Source organism: Meleagris gallopavo, chromosome 16 (assembly GCF_000146605.3).
Source record: "Meleagris gallopavo isolate NT-WF06-2002-E0010 breed Aviagen turkey brand Nicholas breeding stock chromosome 16, Turkey_5.1, whole genome shotgun sequence".
Lineage (NCBI taxonomy): Eukaryota > Metazoa > Chordata > Aves > Galliformes > Phasianidae > Meleagris > Meleagris gallopavo.
The window spans coordinates 5,148,229-5,163,206 of record NC_015026.2 but is presented as its reverse complement, the minus strand read 5'-3'; the positions used below and the strand labels follow the sequence as shown (position 1 = coordinate 5,163,206).

Genomic DNA, 14,978 nt, shown 5'->3' with positions numbered 1-14,978 from the left:
CCCCCGGCGGAGCGTTCTGAGCGGCAGCAGCATTGCTGTTGAGCTCTGTGCAACCCTCGTGCTGCTCCACTTGCTGGCACGTGGCTGTACTCTCCCATAGCCCATGGCTGTGCCATTTGTGGCTGTGTGCCCCAAGCTGTCTCCATGTCCCTGCAGCATTGGAGGCACTCAGAAGTGCCACTTCTTTTGACCAGCACGTGCTGCAGCGTTTGAGTGCATGGCACAAATCCAGTGCATTATTTTTAGAGCAATTTAAATATCCTCACAGCAGCTTCCCTGAACCATTGTCACATTGACTGCAACTTTGCGTTAATAAGGAATGATAAAGCCCCATGAAACCTCTCAGGATCTCTTTAACCAGTTGGTCCATGGGTATCCAATCACCATCTCGTCACATTGCACTGCAGCATTTTCAGTCTCTTAATTTTTGTTGTAAATGAGCCGTGGCCTTCTCACCAAGTGCTGGTTCTGGAGAAGTTCAGATGGAGTAAAACACAGCTCGTAGGAGTATTTTTGGAACAAAATTTCACTGCTAAATTATGGCTTCTTTGTAGAAGGCTGTCTTTGTCCATGTTGTCCATGAACGTAAAGACAGAAATTGATTTGTGCAGGTGGAAGGGCAGGAAAGAGGCTTTTTGTTGCTTCTGTCTTAGGGACCCCCTTTGCAGAAGGACAGCTGGGACAATTGGGACACTCGGTCATTAGCAGAGTAAGAAGGGCATTTCACCAGGCACCTGGAATGCTGCTAACTGTGTGGTTACAAATGAAGAAAGGTGTGTAGAGTGTTACATGGTTGGCTGCATGGTTTGAGCAGGGGCTTGCCATCATTTCTCCCTTTGCTGTAAACTTTCTGGACCTTCAGGTAGGGCTGCAGTGCAAATGTCTGAACTGGGTGCATGCTGCAGGCTTTGGGCACTCAGCTCTGTGCTTTTAACCTCTGAGTCAGGAACAGGGAGAGGCTGAAAGAGAAGATGTGACTCTTGCTACGAATGCTGCTTTTGCTAGGTTGGTGTTGGAGCTCTGTTCATATGGGCAGATTTTGGACACACACCTTTCCCAACTGCAGTGTTGGGATACAATTTGCTGTATGCTGCCATTGGAGACAGCTGTAAGGAAAGCAAAGTGGTACCCTGTAGCAAGGGGCAAGGAGCACGACTGTTGTGCTGTGGGGCTGGTTGGGGTTTCACTCCTCAGCAAGCTGGTGGGAAAGGGCTGGGAGCAGCAGCCAGCACCTGGCCAGGGTACCTCTGTGGGGAATTGGTTGTTTTGCAGAAATTTCAGCTCATTCCAGGCCGGGGCATGTCATGGCAGAAAATGTGAAGTTGTTAGAGCATGGCTAACCTGTTTTTGTCTCTTTCGTTTTGTTCTCCTTTGCTTCATGCTGGATGTCTAAAAGGACAGTTGGAACCAATAAATGAGGTGAGTTAATCTGATGATTCACTCTCTGCTCTGTCTCCTCGCTCCATCCTGAGGGGATTGTCTCGTATTCTCTGACTCTTTACTGATGTCCTAGATAGAAGTAACGCACCGCATTCTAGGCTGATGATTTTTTTCCCCAATGTCCGGTGTTTGTTTATGGAAAACCCGTTTTAGTGGAGCAAAACCAGATGTTCCCATGAGGCTTTCTCTGCAGACCTGTGTTCTAAGGGAAAACCCCTCAGTGTGGTGTGATAGCATCCTTGTACCAAGTGATTTGGTGGGATATCTGTGGAGAAATGCTCATGTGCTGTATGTCTTCAGTTTCTTATGGACCTTCCAAGCTTACATATGATTGTAGAGTGGTTTGATTCCTGCTCAACTCTGGGGATGTGCTGTGCTCTCTCAGCTCTGTCTCGTGGCCATGGGGCAGTGACGTTCTCTAGCAATGCTCCAGCAGGCTGCTTGCTGCAGGATGGGACGTGGCTCAGTTTGGGCTTTCTGGTGCAGGCATTCTGTGCTCCCTGCAGTGGGCTGGGTGTGCACAAAGTTAATCGTCCTAGCAGAGGGAGGCATGAGGACAGAACGCATTCACTGATCCGTTTTAGCGGCAAATTTGTTGTGCTGTAATGCCATATGCGAATGGATCACGTGGATATTACATGCTGACATATCTATGGGGATGAAAAGTATTCATGTTGCTGTGTTAAGGTTTTCAAATTAAATAGACCTTGCAGAATTAAGTTGGAGCTTTCACTTACCTTTTGGTTTTCATTCCTCCTATTGTATGTTTGCTGATCAGCTTGTTGATGTGCGTGAAAGAATAAGCATGTTTCCACTCCAGCATGTTGTTACGGTAGCGTTTTGTAAATCACCCTCTTGCCAACATACATAATGATACAATGCTACCAGAGGAGAAGTACCTGCAGTGAATGCTTATTTTCCTGCCTTGTTACGGCATCAGTGAAGTTGGGCCGGTAACTGCGCAGCACTTGTCTTTTTGGTACAGATGGAATAAATATAGTTCTTAATGTGCTGTTGCAGAAACACATACATACAGCTGAATGTTATTTCTCAATAGCTATTGATGGGTTGTAATCTTGTACTTTGGTTTCCAATGGCTTCAGGGTCTGCTCGCTAGAATCTCGGATCTCTTGCTGTGCCGGTGGACTTGTAGAAATTGTTGTCAGAAGTGTTTCGACTGTAGCTGTTGTCAAACAAATGAAGATGAAGTTGAAATCCTGGGACCTTTTCCTGCTCAGACTCCAGCCTGGCTGTAAGTTTAGCTGCACAATTTCACAGCACTAATGGAAGAATAGGGCTGTTCAGCTGCGATGGGAGTATTGATATGAAAAGGTGAGAGGGGCTCAGGGTTTGGAGGATGCCATACATGAAGGAAGGATCTCCTGGTAAGGGTGGGAAAGTAGGTGGCTGAGTGGTAAGGAGAACCAGCAGCACTGTTAGCTCAGATAATGCAGGGAGCCTTGGTAAAGCACCTTCTGGTAGGTAGGCCAGAAGTAATTATCTTGTAAGCTGGAGTGGAAGTTGATTTGTTGGTTTAGCAGTAAGGACACTTCTCATCCAAAGTCCCATTTTCTCTACAGACAGACCAGAGCTTTGGAGCACTTTCCACTAAGCTGAAATGCTGATGAATTTGTTTTGGAAAAATTTCTTATCTTGGCGTTAAGATTGTTATAATCTAGGAAGGTGAAAGGCATTCCTTGTATTTGTTCTGACAAGAAATCCATCCGAAGTTTCATTTAGCAGGGCTTGAACTCATGCATCATCTTAGTCCTTTTCAAGACTTCCTCTCGAATCAGCAAAGAACAAGAGTGACAACAGCAGGTTTCACCCTTTGAAAATCTAGTACAAAGACAGACAGTCTTCCCTTTTTCACACTCTCTCTTTTGGGAACCAGAGAGGTGACTGAGGAGGCATTGCTGATGATGGCTGTGCTGGGCTGTCTTCTGTGCTCAAAGCCATGGCATGGGAGGTGCCCATTTGGCACATCCCATGATGCTGTGATGTTGATGAGCACTATGATGCTCAGCTAATGTTACCTACTGCTGTGAGTACCTGCTGCTGTTCTGTTAGGTCCAAAAGGTCCGTGTACTGTTGCTACATGAAATTTGTGTTAAACCCATGTTTAAATCATGGTTTTATCTATGTACTTTTTTGAATCATGGAAGAATAGGATGGTAATTAATACCGAAGCAATAAAAGTAGAAATATTTGAGATATGTTAGAGTGATTTTTGAATGCTGAACATCATGTTTAAGAGTCAGATACATGCCCAGAAGTTGGCTTACCTGCAATTAATGTGAAATGGAAACAAAATCAATGCTAAGTAGGAAAGCATTGCAGACAGGAGAACGCAGCGATGAGGTAGCAGTATTGGATGTAGAAAGATTGCTGCAGAAACAATTGTGCACCTGGGAGCAAGCAGGCAGCCCTGCTGTGAGAGGGAACCTCAGAGCTGCCATGCTGAGCAGAGGGCTGTGACGTGCAGCTGGTTGGCCCTGCAGCCAGGTATGGATTGCTGCATCCTGCCTGGCTCTAGGGCACTGTGATGTGGTGACCTTGTGGATGAGCTGGGCTTTGCCACAGGCTGAGAACACAGAAAGCTTTGGACTTGTAAAATGCTCTCTTTCAGTCTGTATTGTTCTCCCCCAGTTCCACTCCATCTGAAAGCCTTGATGATTAATTTTGGTAATGTTGATAAACAGAAGGCAGCACATTCTTGGAGAAGATCTGGGCATTTTTCCAACCATGTTGTGCTTCACACTACTCTTCTCCCAGCCGTGTTGTGCTTCAGTGATGCAGCCCAGTAGGGTCTCTAGGGCCCCCAGCTTGGTTCACATTCAGGGCTGTGCCTTTGGTACCACATCTTCACCATTCCTTCCAGCTGTGGGCAGCCTGGGGCAGGTAGGGGCTGTAGTGGTGGGAGAAGGCAAGTTCCCACAGGTGGCACCTGGGAGGGCAGGCAGAGACGTTAGAGAGGACTCTGTAGATGAGTAATTTGGCTTTGAGTGGCAGCATGAAGGTGTCTTGCCTTAGGATGACTGAAGTCACTCTACATGCGTTGTAGGGCTGCTGACTCCTGCTGCTTGGCAGGGATGGGCCCAACGTGGCGCCAGGAGGGTGACCTTGTTGGGAGCTGGTCAGGGAGTCCCAAAAGGAGTGGAGCGAGGAGAACAAAGAGCAGAGGTGAGAAAGACATTGAGTGAGAGGATGAAACTGAGAGGAGAAGGGAAAAGAACTGTAGAGAAGTGGGGGTCTGGAATATGGAAAGGTGAGTAGAAGGCAGGGGACAGAAGTGATCTATTTTGTTTGCTGATCAATAGGAGCGCTGCATTCTTTCTGCATGTAGATTTAAGATGAGAGTGATGCCATGCATCCTCTCTTGACTCAAAGATCACAAGTTGAAAAACATTCTTATTTTCATTATATTAACCTTATACTTAGCAATTCCTTTATGCATTTTTGAAGGTAGGAAACAGCGTTGAGTTAGGGTTAGGGCTAGGTTTGGAAATTGGTCTTGGAGTAATGTGTTTAATGGGTATGGTTTTACATATTCAGCTCAGAGAACTGTATATGCTAATTAACGCCATCCTTATTTCTCTTTTTGAAGAGAAAGCTTTTAGATTCAGTGGAAACCCCTCAAATGGAAGATGGATTTGACAACACCATATTCTGCATTTAGATACATGCATTAAGTTTGGGAACAAATCAATTTATTGTATTCCCTGCTCACAGGTTGAAAGTGTTTTAAAAATAAACTCAAATTTTTAGCTGAGGTCTTTCAATGCTGCCACTTCTTTGTGCACCCAGGAAGCAAATGCCATGCAATTTGCTCTTTCCCTATGTCCCTACCCAGTCTCCAGAGAAAAATTGATGCTATGGTCTTCATTTGCCCACTGGCAAACAACAGGATGATCTGTCTCAGTGATCTGTCCTTTGTATTTTGCATGCAGGTTTTCCCTTTGGTAGCTGTGAGACACCTGATGTCCTGGAAATTCAGGAGAGGACTTTAAGGCTGCAAGTTTAAGTACTTCTTGAGAGGCTGTTGATTTTTCCTCGCTTTCTGAATTTTCACAGTGGCTTCTAGTAGCAATTTGGGGAAAAAAAAAAAACCTTACTGAACTACTGAACCTAATTGCATTGACCTGAATGCGTGGTAGCTGCTGCTGCTTATCTTACGATGAGTGATTGCATCCCAGTCTGTGCAGCGATGGGCTGGGAATAAGGCTGTGTGTTGGCACTGCCTGTTGTGGAATATTCTCCATAAAAACCCAGAGATAAATGGTGCATGTTCTGTGAGATTAAATTGAAATCAGAACGAGATTCCTCTTCCCAAAGGCTCTGATTAAGCAGAAACAGAGCTGCCTTAGCCAGAGCCAAAGTTTATTTGAGGAAAAATTATTGTAGCTCAGTAGCAATTTCCTTACTAAAGGTCATCTGTATGTTATTAACTCACTATTATGTTTACCCATTGTAGAGCATCCTTAATGCCTCTCTTCCTGATTCCCTTTTCACTCTGCTTTCTTGTTTTGTGCATTTGCTTCTCAGACATGAACACATCCAAATGCTACGTACGATCGTGCAGATCTGCACTTAGGCATGAAAAAGCTGTTTGTGCTTCTACTGTGTCACTCTGCAGGGTTTGGACTGCCCCTAATGGGCTGCAGAGCTGTGCAAGTACCGTGTGCCCTCTTTAACACAGGTTTTGGTTTTGATTTCCTTACTTTTGGATTTCTTTCTTTATTTGTTTATTTTTAATGTGGATGAGTTGTATGAGTTGTATGACTCTGGATTAGTGAGGATTGCACGTACTGTAAATCCTGCTGTGAATTTTGTGGATTTAGATAAGAAATTCTAGTTAAAATCTCTTTTGTATTCAGGGGGCCTTTTCTATTTTGTAAAATTTTATTTCCCCAAACATTTCTGTTTCTCTAGTTCAGGCACTGATTACTAAAGCAAATGATTGAATGTATTCCATTTGCACCCAGCCTGGCCATGGCCATGGGATGAGTGACTCAGGAGCTAGGCTGGAGCAGCATTCCCTTTGCTTTGCTCATTCTGTGCTGGCGCTTTCCTTGTGATCTGCTGAGATTTCCTGAGCGCTCCATCTCCTGGATTCACTTAGCGTGGTGCCCTAAGTGTCCCGTACCATTGCTTCGTTTCATTTCCATCAGCAGACTTCTAACCGCGGCTCAGCTCTCAGGGTGCAGTGGGGCTGTAACCTCTGTGTGGTTCTGTCTCTTGCTCTCCTTCCAGCCTGAGCTGGGAGATCCCAGCAGTGGTGCGTGCCTTGCAGTTGTGAGAAGTTGAGATTTTTAACCTTAGAGAGGAAAACTAAGGTGAAATGGGAACTGTATGAGGATTTTGTTATGATCCCAGTCTCCTACTGAGTCCTCTCTGAGGTGCTTCAGCTCTCAGTGGCACTGTTACTGGGATGCTGCTGTCCTCTCCCTGCCCCCACCAAGACCCATGGGCAGTAACATTTCTGTCTTTTGAAAGTCACCTCTGCTTTATAGGAATGGATAAAGAGCAGCCAGTTCTTTAAAAAGGCATATCAATAGATGACTGTTAATTAATCCTATTTATTGAGTTTTGAAACCTCAGTGTTGTGTCTGAAAAGTAATATTTTACTGAGAGAGGTGTTTGGTGGGACTGGGATGTCTGAGCATGGTGGTCTCCCATGCTGGCTCCTTCCTACTGGTGGCCACTTCCAGAGAGCACCAATGGATTTACAGCAGTAAGCTCATGTTGTGAGGTTTTTTTGTTTGTTTTCTTTTTTTTTATTTGCTCAAAGATGAATATACTACTGCTGATTGAGATCCAAGTCACGTGCTTTTGTGGCCTGTGTCATGCTCTGGTGCTGATACACTCTTGCTGGAAAGGCAGGCAGAAAGATAATCTCCTTTTTACATAGGCATGAAGTCAGTTGCTCAGCCTTCTGCTTGCCAAGTAGATGTGAAGGAGATACCCTGCAGCATCCTGGGATGTGCATGCAAGATTAGAATATCCAAATACATTTTTGTTCTGTAGGTAGTCCTTTTACTGTGTTGAATCACCCAAAGGTCTCTCATTATAACAGGATAAGCAGCCAAAATGAGGACAAAAATGGAGACTCTGATAATACAATCAGTGACCTGCCTCCCACTCATCAGGATGTTTCCCCTGACAGAAGGCGGTCGTCTTCAGATACATCACGGTCCACTTACAGCCTCACCAGGCGGATTTCAAGTAAGGTCGTCCTTCCAACATTAATGTAATTCTTGTGGGGGAAAAAGTCAGAGTGTATTGCCTGCTCTTTCATCTTTTAGACAGGTAATCAAGTCCGAGCTGAAGGTACATTGATTAAAATCTTATCCTGTTCTACAGGAACATGGTGGAAGAGGCCAGCCTTGTTCTTCTTGCTAAAGCACGTGTCTGGTGAAAATGGATGTGGGGGGGGTAGCGTAGCTGAGATTGCTCTGCAGCATAACAAAGGGTGCTATTAATTTTTTTACAGTGTAGTGGTGGAAGGTCCCACGTTGCACAGGTACAGAATAGCCAAACGTAAAGAACCACGAGATGACTTGGACCTCTAATAGGTTGAGTTTCTAACAATCATACTTTTGCATTTTTCTTGTTTAGGTTTAGAGACAAGGAGGCCAAGTTCTCCATTAATTGACATTAAACCTATTGAGTTTGGAATAATAGGAGCCAAGAAAGAAATAGTTCAGCCAACTATCCTGCGGAAAACCTATAGTCCAGATGACTATTTTAGAAAATTTGAACCAAGACTGTACTCTCTTGACTCGAATAGTGATGATATGGACTCCTTGACAGATGAGGAAATCTTATCCAAGTACCAGCTGGGCATGCTGCACTTCAGCACTCAGTACGACCTGCTGCACAATTACCTGATAGTGCGAGTCATTGAGGCTAAGGATCTGCCTCCCCCCATTTCGTACGACGGCTCAAGGCAAGATATGGCTCACTCCAACCCCTACGTGAAGATCTGTCTGCTTCCAGACCAGAAGAACTCCAAACAGACTGGAGTTAAGCGCAAAACTCAGAACCCAGTGTTTGAAGAGAGGTACACATTTGAAATCCCATTTTTAGAAGCCCAGAGAAGAACTCTGCTTTTAACTGTAGTGGATTTTGACAAATTCTCACGCCACTGTGTCATTGGCAAAGTGTCAATGCCCTTGAGTGATGTAGACCTTGTGAAAGGTGGACACTGGTGGAAATCCCTTGTTCCTAGTTCTCAGGTAACAGAATCAATCATGTTATTACCACAATTTTTCCTGCTTTTTGTGTGTGTGTGTGTGTGTGTGTGTGTGTGTGTGGCTCCTTTCTTTGTTAGCAGTTAATACCGTTTTTTACTAGTTGTTGTTATCTTGTTAATACAGCATCTGCTGGGTTGAGATGAAGTTGAGCCTATAGCTGGCCTCGTAGCTGCTTTGCTGTGGGGTAGAGAGGCTGCCTTCTTTCATAGTCAAGGGAGGTGGAATGACGAAAGATTTATGTCAACTCCAATGAGAACAAATCAAAACTGCTTTGGAAATCTGCACTTTGTGGAAGATCTTTCTTGTCACTGCAGTGACCTGCCTCTGTTCCCAGACACTGCAGTGACACTGTCTCTTCTGGGTCACTCCTGTGGTTGTTCACATGACTGTGCTTTGGAGAATCACTGGCACCAGTTCAGTAATGATCTGATGCAAAGAAAGCATATAGAAGACAAAATCCATCCCAGTCCCAGAGCAACAAATAGCAAGGTAATTTTATTTCTGTCATGTTCCTGGAGGAAATTAAACTTGCCACAGATGATATCTGATGTGAATGGCATGTTGCATGCACGCAGCTTTGGGCCAGCAGTGTGGCCTGAATGGGATGGCAGAAGGGTGCAGAGGGGGTCCTGTGCCGAGAGGGCTCCCAGTAGCGCTGCTTCCTCTGCACTGGGAAAGGAGCTCCTCAGGGGGAAGGGCTGAGCTTTGCCACCAGGGCCTGCAGCAGGTCTGCTTCTGGCAGTGCCACCTGCAGCAGCCTTGCACAAAGCGCAGCCAGAGCTGGGCATGGGTGGCATTGTAGCAGTCTGTGCTAAAGACTGGAGTGTCACTGGAGGCTGACGTAACGTGATTGCCTCTACCTGATTGTCACCAACTGTGAGATTACAGTTTCTAAGTCTTGCTATCTTTGCTGAATCAAAAAGCCTGTGTGAACTCAGAAGGTTTATGGTTCTTTTGATTTGTGTCCACAAAAGCATAGCTGAAAGTGCTGGACAAGATCAGCAACAGATTGCTGACCTCGTCTGTGATGCGTGGGTCTGAGAGTGTGATGTGGAGTGGGATCTTGTCCTCAGGTGCTTGTGGAAAGGAAAGCCAGCCAGGCAGCGTGTGGTCACTGTGCTACTCTGGGCTCCAGTGACTGCAGGAGCTTTGTGCTTCACCTCAGAGCAGAGGACCTTATGACTTATGGCTGCATTTGCTGGAGCACAAGCAGTAGTATTACAGGATTAGCCAGAATGTTTCTCATGCAAAAAGGAAAGTTCTGAAAGCTGAGCAGAAGTGAACACCGCAGGCTCCTGCTGCCTGTGTGGGGGTCTGCTTTGCTTGGTAACAACCTGGTGGGGAAGGAGGGGGCAACTGGATTGCAAATGTTCATCTTCCCTATGAACAAGAACAGAGATCCCTAGGGTGCCCTCTTTGCCATTTTTTTCCCAGATGAAATGTTTATTCACACACGCACATTACTTTTTTCTTTTTGGTATTGGTGGCTCAAATAGGCTCAACATTGAAGTACCTGAGGACAGAGGTCTCTTTCCATCCCACTTATTCTCCTGTGATTCATACCATGCAGCTTTTTAAAAAATTTTCCCCTCTCTGCTTTTGCACAATAAACACTTCCCTCTATTCTGTGTCTATTAGGAATGTAGTTGCAGTGCTCTGAACACAGCCATGCTTGGACAAGGCCATCTCTGCCTCTGTGCCAGGGGCCAGCCATCCTCCACCTAGAAGGATAAATGCATCTATCAGAGGGTTAAAATAAATCCTGGAAGCAGTAAAACAATACAGCTTGTTACTTTGAAAAATTGCATCTTAATATTTTCCAACAGCAGTAGTATTTGTCCTAGAAGTTTGTATTGTTAAATTGCCAGTTGAGAGATTCTGCCTTTTGGCATGACAGATTTGACATGCTGATAAATATTTTTTAATACTTCTCACTTCTTTGCTTGGTTGGCTGTGCAACAGCCTTCATCTGTTTTTTGTTGGGTTGAAGATGAGTCTGCCCAAGTGCATTTTGTATCGTAAGATCACTGTAGATTGGGACAAAAGCACCCAGTGACACCAGTAGTGATGTTGGTCAGACACATGTCCTGGGATGTGGAGAAGCTGAAACAGATGCTCATAAAGCCAGCAGCAGTGGGAGATAAAGATAAGATAGGTGTACATTGGGATATGTAAAGATGGGAGACAGAAAATGTGAGGGTGTGGGTTGTGTTTTTTTTTCTTTTTTTTTTACTGGCATTTATAGGGGAAAACGTGATGAGCATGAGAGATGGAGGGAAGTGAATCCAGGTGGCTGTGGAGAACGTTTTCTTCCTACCAGTGGGGTGGGATGTCTGTTTTGCTGCCTGGAAACCATTGCCAGGGTATGTGCTGATGAGGGCAGGTGCTTCTGGGCAGGCAAGGGCGTGTGGTCCTCAGCAGCAGAACATCTCTGTTACCTCCTCATGGAGCTGCTCGTTAACTGACAGCCTGGAAACTTGTTTTGGGTACAACTGCTCAGATGAACCAGACTTTGCGGCATTGTGTGCTTGTTACAGGGGCTGAAATAGAGTTGTTGTGTCTGGATGTGTACAGTTGGTGTCATCAGATAAACTGAATGTGTGTGAGCAGTGTGCTGTCCTCTCAAGAAATCAGGCACTGAGATTATTAACGCTAAGCATTGGGTATAAGACCATGCCTGTGCATAAGCATATTTTCAGTTTGGATTGTGTGTTAAGCATTTGGTGGGATTGAGTCCAAAAGGGAGGCACAAGGGAGCTGCCATCCCATATGTGATCAGGGCCAGCAAATAAGCAGGCCTGACTCCTTGTAGGAAATGCCAGTGCAGGTACTGCCAAATTCTCTATCCTTGGTAGTTCTGGATGACTTTTTCTTCTAGGTTAGCTGCTCACAGAGAAACTTTTGAGTCCAGTCTGATGGGAACACTCTGCACTCCTTAAATATCCTCCTAAATGTGTGTGGCTTCACTTAATTACCATGAATGAAGTTGGCAGCCCTTGCTGTGGCTGTGCTCAGATTCACACATTTTCCTGTTAAGATTAATTCTGAAACGCATGTTAAGGACCCCAACTTTTATTGACATATGATTCATTTCTCTTTTGGCAGATTTGAGTAGGCAGGAATAAATGTTTTAGACCAGCAGTAATGAGAGCTTGGAGACCGTTCTGCAAAAGGAAAAAACTTGCGTGGTTGTAGTTGGGGGAAAATAACATAAAAAATCACCCTCCTCTCCAGCGTAGCCATTTCTGTAATAGAAGCGATAAGTATTGGACTTGCCTTTTTAACTTCATACTATGAGAGCACTAGAGTGACGGTCTTTTAAAGAGCTGTCATCTTTGTCTGTCCTTCACAAATAGCTCTCCTGTGGCAGGGCTCTACAATGTTTGATTCCCACCTCAGAGACAAGCCCACAGCAAGCATCACGCTGTTGTTCTTACCATGCCTTGGTTGGGAAGGAAAAGTGAGAAAGGGATCTGAGATACAAGAAATGAGTCACTTCTGAGCGTTTCCTTTGCCTTGCCTTGAATCCTGGGTGGTCCTGGCATACTGCTGGGGGCCTCTGGGTGAACATGCTCTAAGTTTGCTCTTGGCACTGCCATTCCTGGGTTTGCTGTTGCAGTTCTGAGAAGGTACCGTCTTTGGGGAACCTGTTATGTTTGACTTTGGGTAGTGCAGGGTATTACCCAGCAACATGCTGGCACACCTCTCTCTCGCAGACATGGGACAGATGAAAAAGTGTCTGGCAACTTCACTCAGAGAGCCTTGACACAGCAACTGATTCAACCTTGTGTATATCAGCATGGAACAGAGTTCATGTTGGTGGTATGGCATTGAAGGAATTTAATATGGAAGTGAGTACTGGTATTTTCCCTATTTTTCAAGCATAGCTGCCTAATTAAAGGAGATGGTGCAGAATCAGTGCTGATGAATGAAATATATGTATTTCAGTTCCTGAAATATGTATATATATATATATAAATATATTATTATATATAATATATATTTCTGATCCTTAGTAGCTCAGCCTTCCAGGAATGATTGTTGTGTGTCACAGGATGCTGTAGAGACCCTGTTAGAGCAAACTGTTCTAAGCCATCAGTTTCGTAATGTGCCTGGAGGTATCATCACAGATAACCTGGAGGAAGAAAATCAGTCTAAAACTTCATTAGCAGTGTTGCATAGATGTCTGTGCTGATGTAATGTGCTCTGGTTCCCATCGGGAACTGGGGAGAGTTTCTAGCTGCAGTTTTGCTGGTATTGTAGCAATACAATATGAGCAGCCAGGGTAGGCTGTCAGTAAGGAATCTCCCTAATCAAAAAAGATGTGCAAGTGACATTACTTATAAACTTCTTCTTCCCTTGGGATAGCCTCGTTGTGTTTCAGAGAGGACAGAAAAAATAAAACTGTCCTTTGTGTGTTTGGTTCAACTCAAGTGGTAAGGGCAGAAGGTTCTGGATGAGAGGCCAGCCTAGGGCTGGCAGTGTGATAGCAGCAGAGAGGAGCAGCCAGGAGTGAAATGCAAATTCAGCTTCAGGAGTCTCAGACATCCCAGGCTCGATGTCACTTAGGCACCTAATCAAACAGGAAATTGCTTTCCCAGGTCATCTGGGATCTTGCACAAATCAGCGCATCGTCAGCATGCTAATGGGAGCTCAGCCGAGGCCTTGGAGAGGTGCTGCCTGAGGGGCAGCTCTGAACATTGTGTTCTGTGAAAAGCACATCCAAGGCAAAAGCAAAACAGACAGCATTTCAGGTTTCTGATGGACAGGGAGGAAAGGGAAGATTCAAATGCTTTCTCTCCCTGCCACATACCGTGTGCTGATGATAGCTCTTGTGCTGTTAAGCTCGTTCCTCTTTACTCAGCCAGTGTATGAGTGTGAGATTTGGGAAGGCTTCAGTGAGCAACAGAACAAAAGCTGTCCTTCTGTGCCTTGAGTCCTCCCATGAAAACGTGTGCCTTGACATTGCTCTTACTGATAGAGATGTCTATAAACAGCATGATGGCCAGCAAAACAAAAGTCCAAAGAGGTATATTATGTACCCAGGGTTTTTTGGAGCACCCAGTTAGTTCCTCTCCTATTGGTTAACGATGGCTGCAAGTGACAAGTGAGCCAAGAGCAAGAGAAAATTACTGAGTGTGGTGTGATGGTGTCTGGCCAGCCTGCTGGGGAGGAACCTGTGGCTGCTCCCAGCTGTGGATGTTGGCTGACCACCTGGTGCCCCTTAGCCACAGTGGCAGGGATTGAGATGCGTTTCCTAGATTTTCACAGTTGAACTAGAAATAATACATTTATAGGACCAGAGGCAGTTCACTGCTCAGGTTAAGTGCTTTTAAAGGTCTGAGTCATTCATACCGTAGGCTATGAATCGAGCTGGGTTTCCTTGTGAAACCACCTTTTGTTACTGCTGGAAACACTTCTGTTGTTCTGCCTTACTGTAGGACCACTTTGTTTTTGGGCACAGCCACCCTGCGTGGTCCTTTGCAGGCTGCATTGTACCTTACCTCCCTTAACATAATTAGTAAAAAAGGATGCGCTTGGAAGGCAGTGAGAGCTAGAAAGGCTCTGCTGGGATTTGGGAAATTAACCTGATCTGAGACTCCTTAACACTGGTTGGAGTCTTTGGAGTCCAGTGGATCACACAAAGTACAGCATTTTGTATCTCTCTCACGTAGTCAGAAGGGTTCTTTGAGAGCTGCCAGTATCTCTGTTATGTTGGTTGCTGCTGAAAATCAGGGAAGTAGCTTTCCCTTTCCCTATTAAGGCTCAGCACTGTCTGGCAGCAACATGCTTGTATTACATGGGCTCCTGGCACAGCTCAGTGAGATCAGCTGTGCCTCCAATGTGCGGATCCAGATGGAGTTACCTCAAATTTTGGATGTCCAGCACTCTTAGCTTGAGTTGATCTATAGAGTGTCTTACCTTCCTGTCTGGTGTCAGCCCGCCTCCATCTGCACCAGGAATCTGATATTTACAGCCTAAACTGTTGGGCTGTCTCATCCCAGCTGGTAATAGCATCGTTAATTAGCTTCTTAATTTGTGCTGTCTGAATGTACCTGAATTTCTAGGAATTAAAGTCTGCATGGAACCCAGCACAGCGGTGAATGCAAGTGGAAAACAAGGCTAGATGCATTAAAAATGTTGGTGTATTATTTAAAAAAAAAAAGAAAAGAGCTGAGGGATAGTGCAGGTGGATCATGTTTGCGTAGCGTGGGTTGTATAATGCTTCCTTACTGTGCTGGTGATAGATTTTACAGGTCAGGTGTGAACACTGAGATTAGC

General features: G+C 45.1%; 1 protein-coding gene across 1 annotated transcript in view; it reads left to right on the top strand.

The window, feature by feature from the left end:
- Positions 1 to 576: 576 nt before the first annotated feature.
- Positions 577 to 14,978, top strand: part of SYT17 (synaptotagmin 17) — a 28,565-nt gene continuing 14,163 nt past the window's right edge. Inside the window, exons 1-4 of the mRNA XM_003210705.4 lie at positions 577 to 1,419; positions 2,544 to 2,692; positions 7,517 to 7,665; positions 8,059 to 8,678. Of these exons, the coding sequence (XP_003210753.1) occupies positions 1,333 to 1,419; positions 2,544 to 2,692; positions 7,517 to 7,665; positions 8,059 to 8,678 (1,005 nt within the window). The 5' untranslated portion in view covers positions 577 to 1,332. The remainder of the gene's footprint in view (positions 1,420 to 2,543; positions 2,693 to 7,516; positions 7,666 to 8,058; positions 8,679 to 14,978) is intronic.